At 47.0% G+C, this 26,151-nt stretch overlaps 1 protein-coding gene across 1 annotated transcript in view; it reads left to right on the top strand.

The window, feature by feature from the left end:
- LOC146799276 (acetyl-coenzyme A synthetase 2-like, mitochondrial) overlaps positions 1 to 8,593 on the top strand; it is a 172,445-nt gene extending 163,852 nt beyond the window's left edge. Inside the window, exons 12-14 of the mRNA XM_085626771.1 lie at positions 4,458 to 4,521; positions 5,566 to 5,687; positions 7,724 to 8,593. Of these exons, the coding sequence (XP_085482897.1) occupies positions 4,458 to 4,521; positions 5,566 to 5,687; positions 7,724 to 7,900 (363 nt within the window). The 3' untranslated portion in view covers positions 7,901 to 8,593. The remainder of the gene's footprint in view (positions 1 to 4,457; positions 4,522 to 5,565; positions 5,688 to 7,723) is intronic.
- Positions 8,594 to 26,151: the final 17,558 nt, after the last annotated feature.

The raw sequence follows: 26,151 nt of genomic DNA, 5'->3' as shown, positions 1-26,151 counted from the left end.
TAGAAGTTGGATCTGCAGAGGTAGTTAGTTTGATTTATTATTATACTAGACCACCAAAGAGTTGGGAGGAACTTGGCCCTTGATGTACATTGAGTCATTAGACAATGGTTTGCATATCTTTTCAACCGTTGGGGTCACTACCGTCCCCTTGACAGGCTCATTAAAGTTGTTGGGAGCTAATTTTGCATGCCCTTTAACATGGGTAAAATTAGACTGTCTTCTCTGACATGGAAAGCATCTCCACATGGAGGGAGGTAGTCCTCTTCTTGGGTGACATGCATGTCCACTTTGAGTTACCTTATGATAGGCCGTGGTGTCATTGGGGGTGAAGCCCTTGTTAATTATTGCTCTAAATCTTGATCACGTGGGGGGCATAGATTAAAGTTATCCCAGGGATCATCAGTGAGAACTAGCTCTTAGGGCTGAACATAAAGGCGAGGAGAGAGGAGATCCCTCTGGTGACTCTGGAGGAGGCAGTGTGGGTTGTGTGTATGGTCTCTGGGGAGGGAGACTTGGAGGAAGGCTAGTTTTTTAGTGACTGGAGGTGCTAGTATTTTTGCTGAGATCTTGCCCGTAACAGTGCAGATGAGCAGGCGCTTCTGCCAGACATCAAATTTATGTTGAAGTTTCTCGAGGATGAGAGCCTTAATGTCTACCACTCTGAGCATTGACTGAGGTTTCGAAGTTAGCTTTGCTTTTGGTTTCGAAGAGGGATTTGGTGTTGATGATGATTTAAACATTGATGGAGTCTTAAGTACAGGTGCAGACGCAGCCTTTGGTGCTTTCTTCTGGTGAGACTGATGGTGCTCAGTGCCCTTGGAGTGGCTCTAGCTCTTTGATGGTGGTTGTTGATACCCTTGGTGGAGGCTTACTCGGTTCTGAAGCTCTTTGCCAGTGCTGTGCAGAGCCCGAAGGCAGCGGGACCCCTTGCCTTTTCTTTGCATCCGAGCTCAGCGATTGATGCCTGACACCCGTGTGAGCTCTCCCATGGCATGGGACTTCCTTTGGGGCTATGACTTGGTGATATGGGCCTCGGGGGCTAATTGCATATTCACGACCATAGGTGTGGTCTTGGTGCGCGGGCTGCAAGTCTTCTGCGTCAGCTCATTGCCCTCTATTTACTCATGGTTAGACTCCCTCGAAGACACTGTCTCTGGACTGGGTGTCAGGTGCGTGACCGGATAGGCCAACCTCTACTTGTTGTTCATTACCATGGGTATCTTCTTCCCCGAAGATGTCGGGCTTTCGGAGCATCTCAGATGGCACATCCTCTGATTTGCCCAGTGCAGCTCTCTCAAATCCAACGTAACAGGATCAATAAGTGTTAGACCTGTCAGCCCTTTGGGTGGTCCCTCCTCATCATTATTTATTTTGTCCCACTTTTGCCTCAAACCCTGTTAGTATTTTTTCCTTTTTGGGAACCACCAGACTTTTTCGTATTGATGCAGATTCAGGGAGCCATTTTATCTACCCCTGGAACTTCTGTCTGAGGGCCTGGAGCACAAAATGGAGGCCACCTGTGACATCATCAGAACCCACTGGAACCTACTAGAACCTTCTGCAACATTCTGGAACCCTGTGACAGTTGGAGGCGGTTTAGAATGTTGAGAAGCTAAAAGTCAGAGTTGACAGTTGGAGCTGGCAGTTGGCACCTGACTGGTGAAGAGAGAGGTGCAGAAACCTGAAGGAGGAAGGAGTGAGGCAGCAGGGGTGGAAACTTGTGCCTGGAGTGGGGTCCATAAACCCACCCTTGATACTAGTCCCTACTGACTGAGCCCAGCCTGGAGCCCTGTGTGGGAGAAAGCAGGAAAAACCATCTTAAGGACCTGGACAGCAGGAACAGGCCTTAAAAGCAAAGAACAACAAGTACCTGACCTGGTTACTGGTAACTACCTGAAGTCCGACGTCGAGAAGCCTAGAGACCTGGAGCCCGAGGTGGAGAAGCGGCGCTGACTGGAAAGCAGACGTCGTACCCGGAGCCGCCAGAGGTCGAGAGAGGGCGCCGACGGAGGTCGTCGAGAGTACCAGAGGTCGAGGAGGAATTCACCTGAGGTAGAGTGTGCGGCGTCGACGGGGGAGTGAAGTCCGCCCTCCGGAGTCGCCGGAGACCGAGGTGAAGCGTGCCGGAGGTCGGGAGTGGAGATCGCACTCCGGAGTCGCCGTAACCTGAAGAGAATCGCGCCGGAGGTCGGGAGTGGAGGTCGCACTCCGGAGTCGCCGGAACCCGAGGAGAGGAGCACCGGAGGTCGGGAGTGGAGATCGTAATCCGGAGCAGACGGAAGTCGACATCGAGCAAAGGCCGGCAGACGTCATCGAACCGGAGCCGCCCGAAGTCGACATCGAGCCAAGACTGCCCGACGTCATCGAACCGGAGGTCGACATCGAGCCGAGGCCGCCGACATCGAACCGGAACCACCTACCGGCGTCGTCAAGAACTGTCATCGAGCCGAGGCCGCCGACATCGAACCGGAACCGCCTCACGGCGTCGACACGACTCCAGCGGCGTCGGAGCTTCATAAAAAGGGCAGTAAGTGGAATAGAGGGCGCCTAAGGCCCTGTGGAGCTCTAAGAGACCATCCTAAGGGATAAAGAGGTGTTAGGACCAGCCTGGAAGTGCCAGGGGTGGACTGGGACTGATATAGTGACCTGTGTGAGGGGTTGTGTAGTTTGGGAGAGCCAGATTCCTAGATTACCCTTGATCTACCTCAGGTTTAGCCTCAGCCTTACCCAAGCTAGGTGAGACATCCTCAGGCCAACCACCTAACCACAAGCTGTGACTGGGCCAAATCAGCCCATAGTATTTAAAATGTGATCTGATTTTACAAATGTCATTGTTGGTTGATATTATTTATTGAGGGTACTGTATTTATTGTATTTATCTAAGTTATTCCTGTAATGTATTTATTGACCTGAGCTAACTTATTCCTGTACAGTATTTATTCCCTCACAGTATTTATTTGACCTGATCCTATTTATTGCACCTGTAAAGTGTTATTATTTATTTGACCTGCACTTTCTAAGGAGAAGCTTGTGTACTGTGATTGTATTATTATTTATTTAATCAGTAACTAAGAGAAAAGAAGATAAACACAGAGATATTTTCATAATTTTTAAGGTGTAGTGTCGTTTTTGGAACGGATGCACGCATGGTTATTGTGTGGGTATTGCGTATGCTTAACACGGTGCCTTCCTTACCGCTCGAGCCAAGCTACCACAGCGTGTCTGGGAGAACACCACCACCACCCTTCCGGCGTGGGAGTGGGTCTTTCCAACAATAAGGAACCAAAGGATCCAATGGAATGTGTCCAGAACACAAAAGTCTCAAAGCCCACTTGGTATACGTCCAAACCTGATAGTGGAAAACAACAATTGAACATGAAGTGAGTGCCCGTGCACAATGTACAACCAAGGGAAGAGTCACACCACATTTCATGACTCGAGACGTCTTCAAAGAAAAACAACATGCAAACATCGGGGCTGAACACTACATAGCAGAAACATGCTAAGCATGTGTATCTACAGCAACAAATGGTACAAACATGCACAAGATATGGAATTAAGAAATTAAGTGTATACTCATGTTTATACAATTGCCCTTTTGATACTTTGTTCCTTGGTATTTTCTCTATCATATTCTGCTAACACCATAATCTCTAATGTTTTGATATACCACCCTGCGTCCTGAGCCTCAGCCGGCTCCACTGTGGGACACTTTACTTGGTAACCTGTACATGACTGGGGAGGCAGGTGACAATAACAGTCGCCCCACCCTATTTAGCACTTTACCTCATGGAACCTGTAGGTCTACCTGACCTATCACCTCAGTATACATACAATATGAATTTGTTTAAAAACCAGAAACTGTCTGAAAGCATGATCCATGACCTGGGGCTATTTGGCAGCCATGGACTGTTTACCACCAACCATAGTGTATATTGCATCCAGATTTTGGACTACAAGACTAGGTGTCAATCAGGATTTGGAATTCATTATGGACAAATATAGCAGATTAGTGATTAATGACAGTGAAAAATTGTAAAGGATAAGTTTACCATAAATGCGTTTATTACGATTAGATGATTTAGGTGTGGGGATAAACGGGAGTCGGAATCTCTAATTCAGCCAGTAGCCCCTCGTCTACATTTGTCCATTACTAGTTATAGGCCTCAAAATGGGGGTTAACTATGCAGACATTGGAATACCTACAGGTTTTACCTGATTCCGGAGCTTATTCTGCGGATGGCTATTGCCTGCTGTGAGCAGGTGGTAAATGTCAGCGGGGCAGCTAGGGGGGGGGACGGGGAGGAGTCCAGGGCCATGGCAGGCTATGGCCTGACTTTGGCGAGCATTGCCTGCTCCTCCATTTGTGGGACCCTCCCACCCACTCTATTTATCTGTTCTTTCTGCTTGTGATTGGCCAGTTCCTGTTACTGAAGACTGACTTGATCTCTTCACAGAATCAGCACAGCTCCGTGGCAGAGTCCGCAGCTATTGGCTATCCTCATGAAGTGAAGGGAGAAGGTAAGCAGAAAGAGGTTAAGTACGGCAAACATAAACTTGAGCAGGAAAAGAAGAGTAGGATGAGGTACGAGAAGTTGGAGATGTAGAAGATGAGTAGGAAGTGTAAGCTAAGTAGGACATGTAGGATATGAGTAAGCGGGTAAGATAAGTAGAAGATGAGCAGGAGGGGGTAAGATAAGTAGGAGATGTTGAAGGTGAGTAGGAGGGATTATGATTAAGTAGAAGATGAGTAGGGGGAGTAATATAAGTAGGAGATATAGAATATAAGCAGGAACGGTAAGATAAGTAGGAGATGTAAAATATGAGTAGGAGGGATAAGATAAGTAGGAAATGTAGAAGCTTAGTAGGAGGGGGTACGATAAATAGCATAAGTAGGATGGGCTAAGATAAGTTGGTGATGTAGAAGATGAGCAGGAGAGGGTTTGATAAACAGTGGGGATAAAAGGTGGACCGGGATAAGATAGACATGGGGGTAAAAGGTCAGCAGGGAGGAAAAATAATCTGGTAGGTAGGGGTAGAGGAAGAAAAAGGGGTAAGTGTAGGAAGGGAGGGGACCAAGGGTTACATAAGCAGGAAGGATAGACAGTGAGAAGCAGAAGGTGGTCCAGTTTGAGATGAGTAGGAGGGCTAAAAAGAGAACGCGAGTAAGTAGGAGGGGTAGAAAGTCAGCAGGGTGTAAGATAAGTAGGAGGGTTAGAAGGTGAGTCTTACGGGATAAGATAAGTGGAGGTTGTATAGGGGAAGAAGATACGCAGAAAAGGTGTGGTAAGCAGGAGAGAACAAGAGGCTGCAGGAGAGACGGTAGCCAAGAGGGTGTGAATGAGGCGGAGTGGCTAGGGTAGGCAGCAGTAGCATAAGTTAAGCCAGAAGAGAAAGCTTCTAATACAAATGCAACCAATTGACTGGATGAGGGAACAGAGTGCATTTTATGATCTGACTTTCTACTTCTGTACTCTTCCAAAACCTCAATACCATTTCCTAATAGCACCACAGCCTTTGATTCTTAATTCTGTGGTCTCCATTCTCACTCTCTGCTCTTTCCAGGAGCCTATGTCTTCATTGTGTTGAAGAAAAGCTCCAGCCTTCCTCATGAGCAGCTGATGCAGGAATTGAAAGAGCTTGTGTCTCAGAAGATAGCCAAGTATGCAGCTCCAGATTTCATCCAGGTAACCTGTGTGCAACCACCTAGTTAACTCAAGCGTCCAACACCCAGATCATGACTAGGCCACACAGGTGCCCAACACCAGATCACAATAAAATAAGAAAAGACCAACCTTCAGATCACATCAGGGCACAACAGGTGTCTAAGAACCAGATCACGACTAGGGCACACATGTGCCCAACAACCAGATTACAATAAAACATCTCAAGTCCAACCACCGGATCACAACTAGGTAACATGTGCCCAACAATCCAATCACAACAGAATAAGCCAAGGGCAACCTTCAGATTATATCTAGGTAGCACAAGTATCCAAGAACCGGAGCACATTTAAAGGTCCTAAGACCTTAACAATTACAAGCAAAAGTCTCTTCTGATCACTAGCAGATACTCGGTTCATACTAGCCAGTCTTATTCAAGCATAAAGTGCCCTACTACATCCATGTAATAGTCAACATTGAAAATATCTATGAAACTTGGTACAAACATATATCTTTGAAGTGCCTTTTCCCTGAAGTACCATAACACAGGAGCACATTTCACCCTTTGGGTATTACTATTCGAAAACTATGGGCGATAATGACCTCTTATGCTGTGGTATTAAGTTTCTTACTGGGAATTTACTATTTTTTTGCTCTGTACTGCTCAGCTCCCACAGATCATTTGCTGATCTTTGCCACATCAAGGTAGTACTGCAGGGCACTATCAGTAGCCTCTTGCTGTTTGCTGCTAGCCTTTCACAAGGCACATGCAATCAAGTATGTGTAGGATATCACAAGACAGTATGGTCCATATTTCCTAAAGCTTTGCACCAAAGCAAATGAAGCGAAGAGATGCATTGGTCTTTACTTTCCCGTGCAGAAGGTATTTTGCGCTGGAAAGGTGCCCTTTTCTCAGCATAAGAAGTGCTTTGCATGAAGGGGCTATACTGGGATGTTACTTGGATGAATTAGCACAAATTCCTATAGGTTTTGATGCAAAGCCTATTTTCACAAGAGAGCCAGACTGGGCTTTAGAGAGCCAGACCGGGCTTTACACAGAAAACTACCAGGGGCTCTTTTCTGCTCTGAGCTTCCAAGCTTTCATGTTGCTGTTAGTGATCTCTTGATCTGTGCTGGTTGCTAGACTTACCCAGGACACTTAATGAGTTAGCGTCTTTGCTGATGGACTCTCACGCCAGTTCATGACCTATTGCTGTGTTTTGGTAGGCATACTCTGCAGAACAACCCAAGTAGCAGTCACTGGCTGGTTTGGCACTGCATGCCCATGCATCAGTTTCTTTAGGTTTAGAATATGGCTCATTCTCTTGTTGTCTTGCAGTTTTGATTCTTTAACATCATAATATGTATCAGGGGTCTTCAGTGCCTTCGGAACAGACCCTGTTCACTTAAAGGTCCCATGCTTGATTTATAAGGCTTGCCAGTATCCTCTTGTATCCCAAGTCTAATGCTTCTTAGTACATAAATTGTGGCTTATGTGATTCCCAACGTAAGAGGAGGAGGTTTGGCGAGTGGCACCGCACTTTACCTTGCATCCTGAATCCTGGCTGCTAAACCTGGCTTCTGCAATTGACTATAAGTCTTGCACTCTAGGCAAATCACTTTCTCCCCCTGCAGTCTGTTGTCTTGCATGGTCCCAAGCACATGTTTCTGTAATCTGGTTTCAACAAGAACCCCCACAAACCTTGCTAATCTATATATGGCTACTCAAGTTGCAGAAAGTATTCTTGTAAAGTGATTGCTGAAGTCATATTTACATAGAAAAGGCATCCCTGCAATACATTTTCTCGCACGAACCCTATGATCCCAACATTGTAAATTTGTGAATTAGAATTGGTTCTGATACATTAAAACTGTGCTCCATTACCATCAAAAGTGTTTGCTTTAAATTGAGCTTACATTCCTTTTTCCTAAATGATTACACCTTTTTTTGGACTGGCAGACATTTGTGCCACTTTCATTCATCTTTGTGCTTGTTGATGTCTGTGCAGATGCCCCACTGAATCTCTATGGACACTCATTTTCGCTATCTCCTAAAACAGGTTGTGAGACGTCTACCCAAAACCCGCTCAGGGAAGATCATGCGCCGCGTGTTGAGGAAGATTGTGGAAAACAAAGCCGACGAGTTGGGAGACTTGACTACCCTGGATGACCATGAAGCTGTTGAGGAGATCGTGGCAGGCCATGAAAGGCTGTTGGAAAAGCACGCACGGAGATAGTACAGTGCCCACTGGGGTGGCTGAAACATCATCCAGCGGCAGCCCGAGTATTAGAAAAATATTGCCATCTGCTTCTAAACCGACCCTCCCATACCCTAACAATGAGACAACTACCATCTTGGTACCATGTATGGTGTACGTACACTCCATACTTCTGCACAACATAGTGTGCGGAAACTAGGGTCTGTGCCCATCGCCTTATAAGGGAAATATTAAAAGAGCAACCAGAATCTGTAAGAAGCGATTCCTCTCAGGGACTAAATAATCCAAAATAAACTGAAAATGCCACATTTGTGAATAATAATCGTAAAGTGGTTCGCTGTCACAGTGAAGAAATTGCGAAATGTGAGATGTAGTTCGACGAAACCATGGTCGCTGTTGCAGTTACAGATTTCCATTAAAAGACATATTATCTAGTACCTTATCGGACCCCGGCTGAACAGGTTTGATGAATTATGAAATGAGTGGGATTAGGTATATAGGGTGTTGGGGAAGCCCTCATGCAGACACATTTATCTACTAGTGTTGTAGTCAGTACAGACCCCATGATGTGATAAGTTCAGACTGTGGGATACTACCTGTTTAACATTTTATTTCAAATCAGTGGAACATGCATTTTTGTCACTTAAGTACTACCTAACCTTGCACAACAGGAAGCCTCTGGTGGCAACATAAACTTCAACATGAAAGGAAGTCTTGACTAGTGTCTTGTTTCAAGCATTTTCATTCTCGTTTGAAAACAATCACAGAGCCACTTAATCCTAAACCATAAATGCTAGGCCCGTCCTTAAAAGTTCATTTAATACAGCCATTTTGGACAAATGACACGGATTCTCACTCCGATCAATTCAAACTATATTTCAACAAGTGTACACAGAATATACAGCAATTATTTAAATGATCTAAAGTTACATATGGTAAATGCCATTAATCAATATCAATATTTCAAAAATATTTATATTTTCTCCTTAGGACTAATGTTTTATAATTCAATATAACAATTGCACCCTGCTTATATGATTTTTTTCATTATAGTAAAATGATATGAGAGCAGACTGAGCATTTCCAACTAGAGGTGTCTTCCCCACATGCTTTGGTGTCTGTCAATACTCTCTCTTGATGCTGCACAGCAAGAAGCTAGGAGCACACAGTGGTGTAGCTAGAGCTTGTGCCACCCGTGGCGGTCCCTGTGGTTGCAGTCTGCGGCCACCGCATTTAAGAGTGGGGGTGGGCGGATGCTGGTGATTCCTGCGAAGGCCGCAGTTAAGAGTGGGGGGAGGCGCCACCTCAAAACTTGTGCCTCCCGAGGCGGACCATCCAGCTCCACCACCCCCCCCCCCTTGCTACGCCACTGAGCACACACATACAGAGCCCGAAATGCACAGAGAAAGGATACCGGGGGAAATTTACTAAAATGTTATGGAATACAGCACAGCAACTAATGTTGCAGCACTGTGTTGAGTCAAAGCGAGAGTGCAAAACAGCACCATATCTACTATGGCACTATTTTTCACTTTAAATGGCTCTGTTTTTATCTCCTCCAGTGCTGATGCACTTTAGGCTGCCATGCACCAACAAACACACCCTTGTACCATAGGGCAAAGGTGTTTGTGCTCTGTCAAGCACAGATTTTGTACTGAAGGAGAGCCTTCAAGTTCAAAAACTATGCTTTAATACTTTTTCCACTTTGTATGTGTGCTGTACAATGCAGCACACATGCAAACTTTGAAACAAATGGAGAAGTTAAAAAATCCCTCCTCTGTTACGCCTGTCTCGAGGTGTACAGATCCCTGTCTGCAAATGTTAGTAGATAGGGGTATGCATGAAAACCCATTGGTGGTTGTTGAAGCCCATGTTCCATCCATGATACGCCCCCCGATGCAAAATAAGGCACAGTAGTGCATGATGCTGCTTTGCTTTGGCCAACTTTTAAATGCAAATCCTGATTTGCTTTGCAAAATAAATACTACCACTACATTGTATGCAGGGTTTGAGTTACTAAAGTAATGCAAACCCAGGACAAAGTGTTTGCAAATCTGGGCCAAAGTGCTTTTCTTTGCAGAATACACGGCAGAGTAGAGACTTTCTAACTTAAAGCATTTCCCTTCGAGCCCCCCCCAAAAAGGGTAATAATGCAAACATCATATGTCCCCCAAGGCCCATGTAAATTCCCACAGTTCTTTGCAGTCTTACCATCATATTCATGGGCTCTATCCAAATCACTTTTTGACATTGCAGGGCATGACGAGAAACTGTCTTTTCAATTTTAATAGTTCATCAAGGTATCAGATAATTCCTAATTTTGTGGGGAGTACGACTATTTGCATGTGGGAACAGGCCTCATCGTGCTATGTAGTGAGACGGACCTAAGTCTACCAACAATGCTTGCCTTGAATAGAAGGAGGAGGCACAGGCTTCTGGTAAGTCTGCAATGTAATGCCAGTCCAGGGGGCCAATCAGCAGCACTAGGCGTGGTGCACTGAAAGGAAGGAGGGAGTGGCCCAGCAGCGATCTCTGACTGGAAAGTGAATAGTATCTCGTCCCAGCTCTCAGAGATGGGGTTTTTGAAAGGCCTCTAGATTCCTCAGACCTCAGGGCACTGCTCTCCAACCATGGATTACACCAGGAGCGACCAACGCCACCCCATCAGCGGAGGAGGGCAATGAGTTACAATGCATTTGGGCTAGCAATAAGGTATGGTCCAGGAAGCAACTTTTTTATATTGTCGGCAGGGGTGCAAGCAGTGCTTAATTTGAGCTGGTCTTTTCCGGTGCTCACCACCGGCACTTAATTGTCATCACCACACTTATGACACTCTGCCACACGGTGGCGCTGCTTATCTAATTTAGAGATATATATACAATATTCATTAAAAAATACTAATACCTACCTCCCCAGCCATTCCTTTAGCTTTGGGGGCCTGGAATATTCTGAACTGTCGCACTTGCAGGCAAGAGAGATGGTTGGTAGTTGTTTTGGTGCCGTCATTGGCAGTGATGATGGGGCAATGGGTGGTACAAGCTGCAGTGGCCTCCTGGTCAAGGCTCTGGCACTAATTATTTTACAAATTAAGCACTGGATGTGAGCGTAGTACCCCAGAGTGCAGTCCTCCCAGCACAGTACAGAAGTCAGTCCTGTGACTTGAGCTGGTTATATAGTGACAGGCATCCAATACAGTAACAGGAATGGGCAATCCCATAACATGCATAGCAAGTCCTCGCTAAGTACCTAACAGCGCAGGCACCGGGCTGCCGCTCATGGAAAGAAGTCATTGATCTTAGCCGGGAAAAGCTACGCCCAGTGGAGAACAAGGAACTGAGTTAATTTAAACCATGCATTCCTAGAACCCTTAGCCGGGCATGCTAGCACTCTCTGTGATGATCTTATTAAGTTTTCTTGCCCGTCTACCCTGCAGGGCAGCAAGAGAGGCCTGGGTGTGTTCGCCTAATGCTTTAGTGGGACAGCTGATGAGTCTGCGGCCATTGCCCATGAGATGAAGATACTGCAGCACATGTGTGGCGGGCTCTGCCCGTGTGACTTTCCAAGCCATATGCAACAAGTGTATCTATGCTTGGAGCATGAGAAATTGCCCTGTGTGTAGGTCGCACTGCTCCACTAAATCCTCAACATCAAGCTGCCATAGCAAAAAATACCACAAACTGTAGCAATGCCCGCAAAGTGCCAGTGATACAGATCAGGAAGTGTGATAGGACCTCTGGCATGCGAATAGCCTAGGTTTCTGCAGAAGCTGTAGAATGCCACCCAGTCCAACGTGGGAGAGAGAGGGGGGCTTTGAGCTAAGAGGGGTGAAATAGCTGTAGCACTCACTGCAGCCACCATTAAGGGCACCCAATAGCAGTGTTCTCTAGTTGACACTTAACTAGCCAGTGGCTCACCCACTGCAGCCGTGCTGCCAAGTAGTAATGCAACGAGCCCTCCTTTATCTGTAAGTAACTTCATCTCCGAAACTCAACAGCATCCGTATCAGAACATGAAGTCACTTAGCATAACGCTAAGGGAATTAAAGAATTTCGCTGCCAATGGGAGTGGGGCACAAAAGAACAATCATCTTGGACAGAGCTATTCGCCCCCCTCCTCCCCAAGAGAGGAAGTGTCTGGCAGAACACCACTTGATTCCAGATTGTCTTAACCGCTCTGGGGATATTACCATCCAGCAGGCCAGCTGCATCATGATAAACCTGGATTCCAAGATATCTGAATGTCTGCGGCTGCCAGCTGAGTGGTCCTCCACCAACATCCTGGCTTACCTCCGGAGCATCAGGCAAGAGGAGAAACGGGCACAACTTTTGCCAACTTATCCAAAGGCCCATCGCTAAGGCAAAGGAGCTATGATTTCAGTTTTATCCACTGTTGCATCTCTGACATATAGTAATATGTCATCCACATAAAGAGAGATAGAATCCGTCCGATTCCCAAAGGAGATATCCCATTCGGGCACCATCCCCGCACAACCTAATAGTCACCGGCTCCATTGCCAGGGCGAACAGAGAAGTTGAGACAATGGGCTGTCCTGCTGATGCCTTTATGTTTGTCTATTGTATCCAAGACAAGTGCCCAGTGCAGACCCTTGCCACTGGGGTAGTATAAAGGAATATGGCCATACCTATCATAGGCTTTCCAAAGATGTATTTGTCAAGCAGTGAGAAGAGATACAGCCAGTCCAACGAATCGAACACCTTCTCCAGGTCCAGTGCAAGCCAGATCCTAACCATGAACATTTGAACAGACATCAACTGTACAGGTCTCCAAATATGTGTAAGACCTGAGTAATGTTGTTTATCCAGTATTGGGGTATCTTTCATAGATTCACATGCCTGAATCATTCCCCGTCGCCGAGTCCCACGGTAGAATACAAAAGCAGTGCCTAAGTAAATAATAGTAGTAGGATAAAAGAAAGCCAGAGGCCTAAAACTTAGTAGCCTATCTACATCATTATGAGAAAAGAACTAAAAAATAGTTCTAGCCCCCGGATATCCAGCTCTATTATTGGGCGGCGCAGCTTAAGGTGATCAACCAGTGGCTCCATGCGCCTCAGTCGGACCCTGCGTTTAAGGCGGATAGGGATATACTGGGTGAAAGGGGTATGCTAGCCCCACTATATGATGCCCGGCTGGCCCCGCAGCTGATCGGCCCCCTGCGACAGACTGTGTCTATCTGGCATGCAGCACAGGCCAGGTTGGGTTGGCGGGGAGTCCTGCTGCAGCTTACACCTCTCTGGGATACCAAACGGCTGGGACGTCTGAGGGACAGCAAGGGCTTTGACGTTTGGGACACCATCGGGATCTCGGTGATAGGCGACGTGTGGCACAAAGGGGAGGTCGTCCAATTCGCTCGCTTACAACAGCAATATGAGCTGGCTCCCTCAGAATGGTTCCGATACCTACAGATGAAACATGCCCTGACGACACAGTTAACCCCAGGTGTGCAGGTTCCGGAGGCATCCCCGCTGGAGGACAGGTTGTTGACCGAATACATGCCTAAGAGGGCGACGTCCTTCACGTACCGTAAATTGATCAACAATTTGCCGGACCCTATGGGGCTCTTGCCGGCGAGGTCGGCGATTTTGATGACCCGGACTGGCGGGAGGCACTGTCCTCGCCACGCGAGGCGGGTATACCCTCGAGGCTGCGGCTTGTGCAACTTCGTATTCTACATCGTTCGTACTTCACCAGAAGCTTGTTACATAAACTGGGCAGAGCGCCTCATCCCTTCTGCCTGCGGGGTTGCGGGGAGGAGGGAACCTTCTATCACATTATCTGGGACTGTCCTGTTCTCCAGATATTCTGGAAGCGAGTGCTGCGAACAATGTCACAGGTGTGCGGGGTGTCGTTGATGCCTGAGCCCAGACGCTGTCTGTTGAATGTGTGGGAGCCCACGGATCTCAATCGTCAGGCGCAGGGCTGGGTGACGCTGGGGAACATGACGGCCAAACGGAACATAGCCCAAAAATGGGGAGCGGTGGAGACGCCGTTGCTATCAATATGGAAGAGAGAGATGGATAGGGCTATGTTTGCTGAGCGCTCCGTATTTATCAGGCGGGGTTGTCCTCGAAAGTGGGTCAGAGTGTGGGGAGCGTGGAACAAGTATAGGGGTAACATATGTGATCCACCACCTCTTTCAGATGAGGAATCCTCTGACTCGGATGGCTAGGAAGGCCCGGGGGGTGGCAGGGAGGGTGGACGACAAGGTTGGTTTCAAAGCGTTCGACTTGGGCCTACTTGAAGAAATTATGACTATGCGTGGTGATTTGTCTAATGAACTGTACATACGGTCTGATTCCATGTCCTTTGGTTGTATTTGTTGTGAAAACAATAACATTTCTTTAAAAAAAAAAAAAAATAGTTCTATCCAATCAGCTACTTGCACCCTCTAGAACCCTCACAGCAGAGGCAGTTCTCCTCAGATTGTGGGAAATAGGGATCCCAATAAAAGAACTGTCTCGCCAGGGAGGAGGGTGGGTGCATGTGAATCTATGAAAGATACCAATACTGGATAACTGTAGTTACAGGTAAGTAACTTGTTTTCTTATCCAGTTTTGGGGTATCTGGAGCTCAGAGCGGTGCATCTGGCTCTCAAGGCGTTTTTTCCTTCCATCAAATTGACTGCTCTGCTTGTTCAGACGGACAATACAACAACAATGTACTACCTGAACAAGCAGGGGGGCAACAGGTCCAGACCCCTGTCACTGGAAGCACAGGCGATTTGGAAGTGGCTTCTGGCATGAGACATGAAAATCTCCGCAATTCACTTACCAGGCGTTCTCAACGTCCAAGCGGACGGCCTAAGCAGGCATTTCACAGAAGCACACAACTAGGTGCTAAAACAAGAAGTGGCGCAAGACATCTTCCACAACTGGGGAACGCCAGACATCGATCTCTTCGCTAACGCAGAAAACGCAAAATGCCGCATCTTCAACTCCAGGTACCCGCAACCAGGATCCATGGGGAATGCTCTGTTGCTAGACTGGTCAGAGACATTACTCTACACCTTTCCACCAATTCCCCTCATTCCCATGGTGATCAGGATACTGTACTATTCCAAGACAGAGATGACCCTGGTTGCTCTAGAGTGGCCTCGCCAGTGGTGGTACCCGGACCTTCTTCATCTGTCCAAAGTACCACACAGGAGGTTGCCCTGCTGACCAGGGCGGAAGGAAAGGTGTTCCATCCCAACCTGCCGTCCCTGAGGTTAGCAGCATGGCTCCTGAGTTCATCCAATATGGACATTTAGGTCTCTCTCAAGACTGTATGCAGATCTTGAAGAAGGCTAGGAGACCTTCTACGAGGAAGTCTTATGCTTTTAAGTGGAAGCGTTTTTACATGTAGTGTACTGCTGAGGGTCATGATCCTATTCGAGGTCAGGAACAGGTACTGTTACCATACTTAGTACATTTGCCCAAAGCAGGTTTGCAATACTCCTCCATAAAGGTTCACCTGGCAGCGATAACAGCATATAGAAAGTCTACCACTCAGACTTAGCAACGTGTCCCTGAATATTTGGATCAGCACAATCTCTAATGTCACTTAAAGGAAAAATTAATTTTTCTTCTGAGCCTACCACCGGCGCTGCCAAATGCCAAGCTTGCCGAGTACCGCAGCTTTCTTGTCATCATTCCACCTCATGTCTCTTTCTCCCACCACCCTCTCGCAGATTCTTTTTCATTTTTGCTTTCTCTTATCACTGTTTCCCCATCTTCCTTTTTAGGTCTTGCCTAGCGTTGCAGCGCATGCGCTGCTCGCTCGGCGAGACATATAGTTAGAGAGGAGATTTGAGAAGGGGGCTCGAAGCCCTGCCCCTCATTTTCATTGGCTGGCGTCACCGTTTATGCTAAACGGTGGCCTGCCATTGGAAATGGGGTTTTGTAGTCGCTGCCCTTTCTCCTTTTCAGATGGTCCATCCGGACAGGCTCGTCTGCTTCACGGCTGTCGTGAAGCAATTTCTTATCTTTAGGGGGCCATGTGTTTCTAATGAGCGTGAAGGAGTGCACTGCCCCCGACCTCTCAAAGGGAAAAAATCTTGGTTTCGGCAAGATTTTTTCCTTTGAAAGGTCGGAGGCAGTGCGCGTCTCGACTCTAATTAGAAACCCTTTGCCCCATAAAGATAAGAGATCGAAGACGAAACCAAAATTCTTCTTGAACACTTCATCCGTTCAGTTGGTGCTCATGGCATGTGGCCTGTGTACGATCTCAGAACGCGGCTTAGCTTTCGCTTCCGATACATCTCAGGCACCTCTCAGTTTCTCATAGTCTGAATGAGCCCATGTGGAGTGGCTCTCCTCGCCACCCTCTGCCTTCCCTCCTGTTGATTTGTGAGTCCCACTTTCCCTTTCCATGAACACATGCATAACAAAGTGACGTATTGGAGACAGGATGCTGTAGACAAACACAGCCTGTTTGCTTTGCTCTTTTTCTTCTGGGATTAAGCCTCTCTACATTCAGATGGTGCCTGTGTGCCTGTGTTCAGCCTCGCTGTGGCTGAAGGTGACAATGGTCGTTCTTGAACCCTGAGTAACTCTGTGGGTTCAGATGTCGACATAATTCAGCACTCGGATCTTTCACCTCACAGACCCCACACCAGACGCACGCTTTTAAACGTCTCCAGCTACAAGATGCGCTGCTAGTTCGGTGCCTTAATGCACGACGAGTTTGTTTTATGTTCGAAATAGAGCTCTTGATCCATTCACTACGACCCTTTCTCTTGTTCAGAATAGGCGCTCACGCTTCTTTAACAAGCGGGCATTGGTGTGATTCCTTCCCGTAATCACGGGGCTGTCATTGAAAATTGGGTTACTCCCATACAGACGGACCTCGGCAAAGATAAAAATAGATTCGTCTGGACCCCAAAAGGCGCTGATGTGCACGGGGTATGATTAAACCAGACTGTTAGAGGTGAGAAATGCGCCTCACGCTGCAGTCAAAGTGACACCAGTCCCCAGAGTGCAAAAGGGAGGGCGGTGCCGCTGGACACTGCATTGTGCAGGCGGGTGGAGGCCAGCCACGGTCCCAGAGGAGGGCTGGACTATTAGCTAATGGCGGGCGAGGGGTGTCTTTGGACAGGTCTCTGCTGCGGGGTCGTGATGAAAGGGCAGTGCAGGGCACCAGAGGTGCTGACGGTAATAACTGAAGTGCATTGGAAATGATAACCGGCGCATTTGTGCTTTCCCAGGAGCCCTTCGGATCAGTGCATGTGTGAGCTTCGCCTGGGTTCAGTGGGAGCAGAATGTAAAGCTGAGAGGGTGGCAGAGTCCCTTGGGTGGCAGGCTCACTGTAAGGATGGGGGAACTTCTCCCCAGCTGTAGTTCACAAGCGCTTAATAAAGTTCCCTGTGGAACTTCATCATTGTAATGTGCCTTTGGTCTCTTCGCGCCATTAGATTTCTGGTTCAGCTCCCACATTTTAGCTGTCATTTGTATGTCTGAAGAACTGCAGGGCCATCTCTCTATCTCACCCTCTGGGGTCTATAAAATGAGGGGTTCAGTTTCACAATACCACCTACGTAAGTGCCAAGATACCCTTTGTGGTTCGAGGTGCTAAAAGGAGACTAGTGTTTCTCTCATTACTTTGGAGGGTGCTGTGCAGTCTGACTGGATTTGTAGAGGACAGTGCACAAACATACTGCTTCAAGCTCAGAAAGCTTCTCCATCCAAGAAAACACACACCGGCTCACCAAGCAGGGCTGAGAGGAACTCTGCTCCTCCTGAGCTCCTGGTTCTTTGTTTCCGCCTGGCTCGAATTGCACTGCATGCTTATTTTTTGCTTCTCAGTAATGTGCCTCTAACTCTGCCAGCAGGTGCTTTCGTTAAGCTGCTGCCTACATCACTGGGATAAGGGGGGGGGGGGGGGGCAATTATTACTGATTGAGCAGTACATGATTTTCCGCCTTAATCATGGTCGCTTTTGGTAAGCAGTGACCAGTGGACTCTAAGGAGAGCATTGTGATGTGTCTGCAGAAAAGTAGCCAGTCTATAAACAAGCATTTGCAATGCAATGCGTCTCGCATTTGCAAGAGTTTGAGCTATTGGCATTGTAAATGACAATGCCTTTTATTTATGCGTTTTGAAAACCTGTAAGTAGTGCTTAATCACGTACTTTGCACTTATGGTCCTTGCTTACGAGAAGCAAGGCTGGCAGTAACTGTGCCTCTTTTATTGGCAACCTTGCTTCTCATAAGCAAGGACTATAAGTACAAAGTGCGTGTTTAATCCCTACTTGCAGGTTTTCTAAATACATAAATAAAAGGCATTGTCATTTACAATGCCAATAGCTCAAACTGTTGCAAATGTGAGACCTATTGCATTGCAAATGCTTGTTAAATATTTGCCTGCTCTTGCATCTCAGCCTAAGTGACAAACCCCAATAATATTTATATTTGGCACGCTATTGCATCACAATCTAAGTGCTATTACCCAATTATCTCTATACCTCACCATGCTTTAGATACACTGCTTAATTTGTGCTGGTGGTGGGCATGCCCATTTTTAGAGATTGGGACTTGATGATCATGGCTAGAGTTTGAACCAGAGTTAAGATAGACCATAGTAAGAGAGAGCAAACGACTGAGAAGGGAGAACGTGGGAGGAAGAGAAAAGAGGAAAACTGACAAAGAGAAAGAAGGGATGAAAAAGTGCATGGGTGAGACAAAGAAACAGAAAGTTAATGGTGTGGACAAAAGAAGCATGGGATGTAATCAAGACTATACAGGCAAACTTTGTATTTCAAATCCTGGCATTCCGCAACACTGGTATACTCTCTTCAAATACCTATCCATACATACACAGGACAGACCTATTAAGAAGAACACTTCAGAAAGACTACCCTCATAGGGACAGAGCATAGGGCAGCGTTCTACAAGAGATAATTATAGTTAGGGGGCTATAAAGAGACTTCCCAGAAAGAGAGAGGGCATAGAATAGGCATTTACCAAGAGATCACTGCAACTGCAGAGAAGATGTGGCGTAACTGCAAGAGTTGCCGACCTTGGAGATGGGGAACCTGGTTTGAGTTTCGGCGTCGGCTGAACACCCTGTGATTCTGGGCAAATCACTTAATCTCCCCGTGCCTAACAAAAATGAATGTGTATGTCTATAACAAAGCTGGTGCTCATGTAAAGCGCTCCAATACCTTCGGGTCTAGTTTGCGTTATATAAAACCACAACTTTTAAAAAAAATGTTTTTAAAAACTGGACCACACTGTGAAACAGCACTGCAAAGAGAGCACCTAGTGGAGACAGCACAAATAAGATGAAATACCATCACAAACAATTTGCTGTAAAGAGACTGGGCCAAGAGAATAAGACCCTTACCAAGAGACCGTTGCGACGAGGATGCTCTAATGAGAATGATGTATTAGGGAAAGAGTGTATTGTAGGGGTCTGCAAAGAGATCATCTTTTGAGAGACAGAGCATAGGATAAACCTCTTATACTTCTGCAAAGAGACTATCCTGCGATGGAGATCCCTGTGAACAGATTGACCACTCCCAGCAGAAGAGAGTGCAGACGTATGAGCAAATAAGAGACCTCAGCAGAGACAATTCTAACAGGGAGAGAAGATAGGCAAGTCCTCTACAAAGAAACTAATGCAAAAATACTGCTCCAAAAACTGCTTCATAGCAGGGAGAAGAATGCAAAGAAACAGTCCTTAGGAGGACAGATCATAGGGTAGACCGCTATCAAGAAACCACCGTCAAGAGACCAACCTCAGATGGCGATGTTGCAGGAGAGATGTCTGCAAAGACAGTGGCACTAATGTAAAGAGATTGTCCTGAGTGAGTAGACCGCTTTCAGGTGACCGCTGTGAGGTGTGGTGAGCACAGGGCAGGACTATGTAGAGTGACCATTGCTAAGAGACCACAACCAGACAACTCTGTAAGGAGACATCTGCATGGACACCCCTCTAAAGATACCACTGTTAGGTGAAGAGAGCACAGGAGAGAGGGGGAAGAAATAATGGAGCAGGGAGAGAGATGTAGGGGTGGAGATGGGGACAAGGAAGTGTCGGAGACAAGATAAGAAGAAACAATGGCAGAAAGGGTGGGGAGAAGGGAAAGTAAGGGAGAGAAAGAAGGAAAAGGTGTAAAATAAAGAAAAGGAGAAAGCAGCGAAGAAAGATTGTGAGGGAGTTCCATCAGCACAAGAAACAAGCGGTGGTGAGGGGAAAATGGAATGAGACAGGATGGGAGCGGAAGAAGGAAGAGGACACATGGTGTGGAGATGTTAGAGAGACAGAAAAGAGACACCAATGAGAAGAAGGGGTGAAGTGGGGAGAAGGGAGGGATAGAAGCTGGAAGGAGAGCGCCTGGGGAAGGGTAATTTATGTTGGAAGAAAAGAAATGAGTGATGGAGAGGTGGAGAAGAGAGTATGAGGGTCTTAGATAAAGAAAGAGGAGAGGAGGGTAGGAAGGGAAACTGGGGTAAGGAACAGCCGACGGAGGAGAAAGAATCATCAGGGGTAGAGGAAGGAAGAGAGATGAAAGTGACTGCAGAGGAAAGAGAGGGATGAAAGTACGACAAGGTAGCCGGGGAGCAGCGCCACCAGGCAGAAGGGATTAGGGGAGATGCGCTCCAGTGATGGAGGGAGCACAGACAGCTGTGAATGTCAGAGCCGCAGATACGGGCCCGGTATCTCCGCCGCCATCAGGCGCCATCAAAGGCCCAGGTGTCCTTCTAGTCGAGCCTGGCGCTGGCGGGCACGAGATGAAGCTTAGACACTTGTGATGGGGCGGAGAGAGGGAGGGAGGGGGAGTGACGGCCATGGAGAGACAGAGGCTGACAGAAGCAAAGATACCCAGGGCCATCAGGCGCCATCAAAGGCCCAGGCGTCCTTCTCATCGAGCCTGGCGCTGGCGGGCACGAGACGGAGCTTAGACACTTGTGATGCGGCGGAGAGAGGGAGGGAGGGGGAGTGACGGCCATGAAGAGACAGAGGCCGACAGAAGCAAAGATACCCAGGCAGGGGCCCCACACTAAAAGAACTAAGAGACAGAGGCAGGCGGAGACAGGAAGTCTGTAACAGAGGAAGACCGAGTCAGAGAGTGACACGCAGAAACTGAGGCAAAGATAGACAGAGCGGCAAGAGATGATTTGCAGAGATATGGCGACAGACAGAGGCAAAGAAAGAGCCAGACAAAGGCCGACAGAGATATGCAGAGTCAGACAAATGCAACAGAGACAGAAACTAACGAACATCCATAGAAAGACCCCTAACAGCAACAGACAGTGGCAGGAACAGAGCTAGGCAGAGAGCGCCAGGCAGTGGCTAGAGAGGGATCCAGAAGCATAGACAGAGACAGGAAGTAACAGATTTGCAGATACAGAGTTGACAGAGACCTACAGAGTCAGAGAAAGAAAGAGACCGGCAGGGGCACGGAGGCAGAATTAGAAGGAGGTAGACAACAAGCCGACTCCGAGACTGCTGATGCCATGCAAGGTCCCCGGGAGCTTCCGAGAGGTTCTGAAGCCAATGGGGGGAGGGAGGGAGGGAGAGAAAGTGAAAGCGCGCCATGCGCACGCTGTGTTGAAACGCCGCGTGCACATCTCCTGTCCTGTCTGACGCGTACACATCTCCTGATGATCTGGAGCCGACGGGGGTAGGGAGGGAAAGTGAAAGCGCGCCATGCGCGCGCTGTGTAGAAACGCCAGCCCTACGCGGGGACAGGAGATGTGCATGCGTACGGAGTGCAGATCTCCTGTCCATACACGTGCACATCTCCTGTCTCCCTTCCGACGAAAAACCGACAACAATAGATCTCGCCAATGCGAGCAGCGCATGCGCAGCGTCGCTAGGCGAGACCTAAAAAATGACACACACTCCCACCACAGCACTAGGCATGACACACGATTAACAAGTAATCCCGCAACCACAAAGACGCTGGAGGTTAGAGCTGTCCTCATACTCTAAAGTAGTTGATCAAAATGAAGTAAAATCGTATTGAGCGTAATGTCTCGTGATTAACTCTTTCGGCCAAAAGAAAATTTTAATTAGAGGCCATTGCCTCTGCTTGCTTGACACCCCCCGAAATGGAATGTGAAACAGAAGGTAATGTAATTGCAAGTCCACATGTGGTTTGATGTTTCGAGAACTTGGGCTGGCCGCTCTAGACTTCACGAAGTGCATTCCACCCTTATTTTTTCTCTATATGAGGCCAGCCTCCTGGAAAAGTGGCAAACACCACCATCTTTGAAAAAATTTCCACACTTTAATCCGGAGTTGAGGGGTGTGGTATGGTTGCGGTCGCATATATACCAAAGCACGCCCCCAAAAACACAAATACACATAAACACGTACCCAAACACACACACTACGACACACTCGCACACTAATACATACACCTACCATCTACTACACGCACATACACACAAACGTCCGCACACTAACACACACATACAATGATACACAAGTAGAATGTACAACGCATCTGACAGGGCCATGTGAGCCGGGGCCTGAGCGGGGCAGATACATTAAGGGTCAAGGTTGTTCTGTGTTTCTGAGATTGAAGAAATGATCAAGACTTTGAGCTATTGCCATTGTAAATGGTGATGCCTTTTATTTATGTGTTAATTATCAAAACAGATAGATAAAAGACATTGTCATTTACAATGCCAAAAGCTTAAACTCTCACTAATGCTATTGGCATTGTAAATGACAATGCATTTTATTATTGTTTTGAAAAGAAAAGCAAAAATAAATGACATTGTCATTTACAATGTCAATAGCTCAACATCTCGCAATTGCGAGACCTATTGCATTGCAACTGATTGCTCTCCCTTTTTGCCTTCTCTCTCTAGGCTTGGGTCAAAGTGTGATATTGCAAAATAAGGTCCACAAGAATTAGGGCCAGTTCCCACCACCTGCAACCACCAGCACAAATTAAGCACCATCTGGGTATATAAAATGCATAGAGATTTTCACAAAGCACACCTAGCTACAACAGAGTGCAGGACAAAGGGGGTGGGGTCCAGGTTTCCCCACATATCTTCAATCCCCTCAGTCTTGTAATAATCTAATATTTACCATATTTCACTTGCAAAAACAATATTTAAATGCTTTGGATTCCTTTTATTAATTTTCATGCTCTTCATTTTTAGAAAATGTGGCGGGACATGCAAACTTGTGGTTTTGATCAATAATTCTCTGCATATGTTAAAGGAAAGTATTCTAAATAAGCACCAATCCATCAAATATTGGGCTTGTGACCTGGGACCATGACTTTGCAAATGATTGTTGGTATGTGTATTTTATACATAGAAATGTGGGTGTGGATGTCCTGTTCATAGGATACAATTGCATTATGTTGTATTTAGATAGCTCTTCATACCCCTTACAAGGCACTTAAGACATCTGTGAACAGGGTGCAGGCTTTTTCACGTAAATGCTTTGGATGGGGCTGTGTACGTCTGTGCCATGTGGCCGGGTTCTGCGTAAGGATCGGAGATGCCTTTTATCATGTTATGTCGGTGGTCCATAGCACATGTTGGAGTAAGAAGGAATACATTACGTGTATTTGTAAAGCACACGTTCTCCCGTGGGCATCTTGGCGCTGAATAACAGATATTTGCTGTTACTCAACTCAATGGTACTCATTTTATCAACCTCGGATGAAAGGCTGAGTGGACCCGCTGGGATGTGAACCTGTGACCATGAGGTGGAGCACAGGCCCCTGCAGTGGATGCATTATTCCACTGAGCCACCAGACCCAGAAGATGATGCTTAAGCAATTAAATGTTAATGTGTGGATGAACAGAAGTGTGTGAGTGCAATGTGGCATATGTGTGAAGTGTTTTGGTGTCATGCGTGTATGGCAGTGATGCCTCATACCTTGTCAGAGGGAGCATGTAGCTGTGCATATGCCTGGCTATTAGATAAAGCATGGCCACATGTGCAGATGACTACCATTTTTGGAGTGGTCCACATTACACTGTCCACACCACATTGACTATGGAGGATAGGAAGCTGCTCATAGGCGAGTGGTGCTACCCTTGGACGGTGGAATTGAATATCATCATATTTGCACTTGAGTTCACCCAGGGGCAGTAGAGTAACCAGTAGGAATGTGCATTATGGGACCATACACTGTGTATGATCTGAGGAGTACACCAAGATGAGGCAGGGAGCAACCCATAGATATAGGTATTATACAATCAACCCTAGACTATGGTCTGAGGGATCCCTGGTGGAGTGGCAGAGGGACAACCAATATATGACCACCCATAGTATGTGCCTAACAACTCTGCCCAGGAGCAGCGGGGATCAACCCACAAACTGGGACGTTATGATGCCAGCCATGGTATATGCTCTGAGGAGAAACAATCTAACAATGGAGTCGATGCCCATGCGCACTATCACCGAAAGGAGGAGTCCTCTTCCTGGTGAGTGGAAAGACTTCTTCAAAGAAAAACAAAGTGCAAACATCCGGACCCAACACTAGATGGCAGGAGTATGCAAAGCATGTGAATCTACAGCTCTATATGCGAAGAACAGATGCTTACTGGGTAAGTATCATTATCCTTATAGGACCAGTCACAGTACAGACTATGTAGGGCGCAATCAACAAGAGTGGGCATCTGCCAGTCCATAGGAACGAGTAGTAGAGCCAACTATAGTATATGCTCTGATGAGAACACACAGGAACGCAAAGGGGCAACTATTATACACCATACTTGGATTATGCATGGAGGTTTCACGTGGGAGCTGTGAAAAGCAACCTTTAAGGACTGAGGTCCTACCAGGTGATTATTTAAATATTTTAAGAAGTATTACTTGTACTGTACAATTTTATTGCTGCTTTTATGGCATTGCCGAATAAAGTTTTACTTCACTTGACTGAGGTCCGGCATGGTGGAGGCCTGAGGATTCCACTCAGGAGGGCAAGGAAACTATCCATAGCAACGGTCACTCTTGGACATTATCACCAGATAAAGTAAAAAGTGTAGGTATGCATCTACTGTGCGAGGGATTGTGGCTCTGTGTGGATACCTTACACAGGTCGGTGGAGATGTACAGTGGCGGATCACCCACTAGGGCATCCGAGCATGCCCCCTCACTGTTTTCTCCTGCCAGCCTGAGAGTCTGAATCGGTGCAGTAGACAAAGCAGACAGAAGCTGAGATCTCCTTACCCAGCGAGGAGAGCTTGTCCAGGTTGTCATGCGCAGTTTGTGTATTTAGAGCATTAGATCACGCATGCAGTGCACCACCTGAGCGCGGGTGGACATTCAAGCTGGCCTACAGCTCTGCAACGCAGAGGGCTTCAAAATGGCACCTTGAGGGGTCTGAATTGGTCACTTGGAGGACCAAGAGGAGCATGAGGCTGAAAGCAGAGCTGTGTTTCCACTGAAGAAAGAGTGCCAGCAAGCCACTCTGGGGCCAACATCACATATTTAGCCTCAAAGGGGTTTTTAGGTCTCCGAATAACCCTCAAAGTCCCTCCCTCCATGTGTGACAAAGGATCACTTGGATGCTTTTAATCTTTAGTGAGACCGCACTGCCCGTTGAATGTTGGCAATCTAGTATTTGTTTGTATATCGAAAAGGGATAACTGGGCATAACTGTAATCTTTGAATAATTAAACATGCTAAGAGCTGCCCATTTTAGAGCACAATTGTGAAAAACTAGGTTTGTCATTCTTAGGGGCCATAATTAATATTTTTTTTACCTGAGGGAGAGAAAGGGGCGCGGCATTGAAACGTTTTAAGACCACGTTTTAAGACCACTTGCCTGCCAGCGCTCCGACCAATGGCCATGTATACAGCCTGATTGACAGCTCAGCGTCCAATCACTCCTACCAAGAGGGAGCTGTGTGCCTTCCCCGGGACCCACGGAGCTCTGACGGTGGCTCTGAAGCTGAAAAGGATTTTAAGAGGAACCTGCAAAAGCAGTAGATGGTAAGTTAAAACAAAATGCCGCGAATAGTTTGTGTCCTTGTATGCGGGTGAGTCTGCGTTTGTATGGGTCTGTATGTAAAAGTAAACTCTCCCTGTTAAGCAGCCCAATACCCATTGTGGGCAAAATCATTCATTTTAATTCGATCGGAGGTCATAAAACATTGACCCTTAAGTTTTCCGGAAAAACAAACGGGTATTAGGATCCTGACTGCTGGGTAGGAGCACCCTGGGAGAAACATGAAAAGTCATTGGCATAGCTGCCGAGTTTCCCAGGTCCATGCATGGTGTGCTGCTCCAGGCCAGGTTTTTCCTTTTCATTCTGGGACCTTTTTCTCCGGTTTAATAATGGAAT

This window comes from Triturus cristatus, chromosome 9 (genome assembly GCF_964204655.1).
Source record: "Triturus cristatus chromosome 9, aTriCri1.1, whole genome shotgun sequence".
Classification (NCBI taxonomy): Eukaryota; Metazoa; Chordata; class Amphibia; order Caudata; family Salamandridae; genus Triturus; species Triturus cristatus.
The sequence above is the reverse complement of the archived record's forward strand: the minus strand, read 5'-3'. Positions and strand labels throughout refer to the sequence as shown.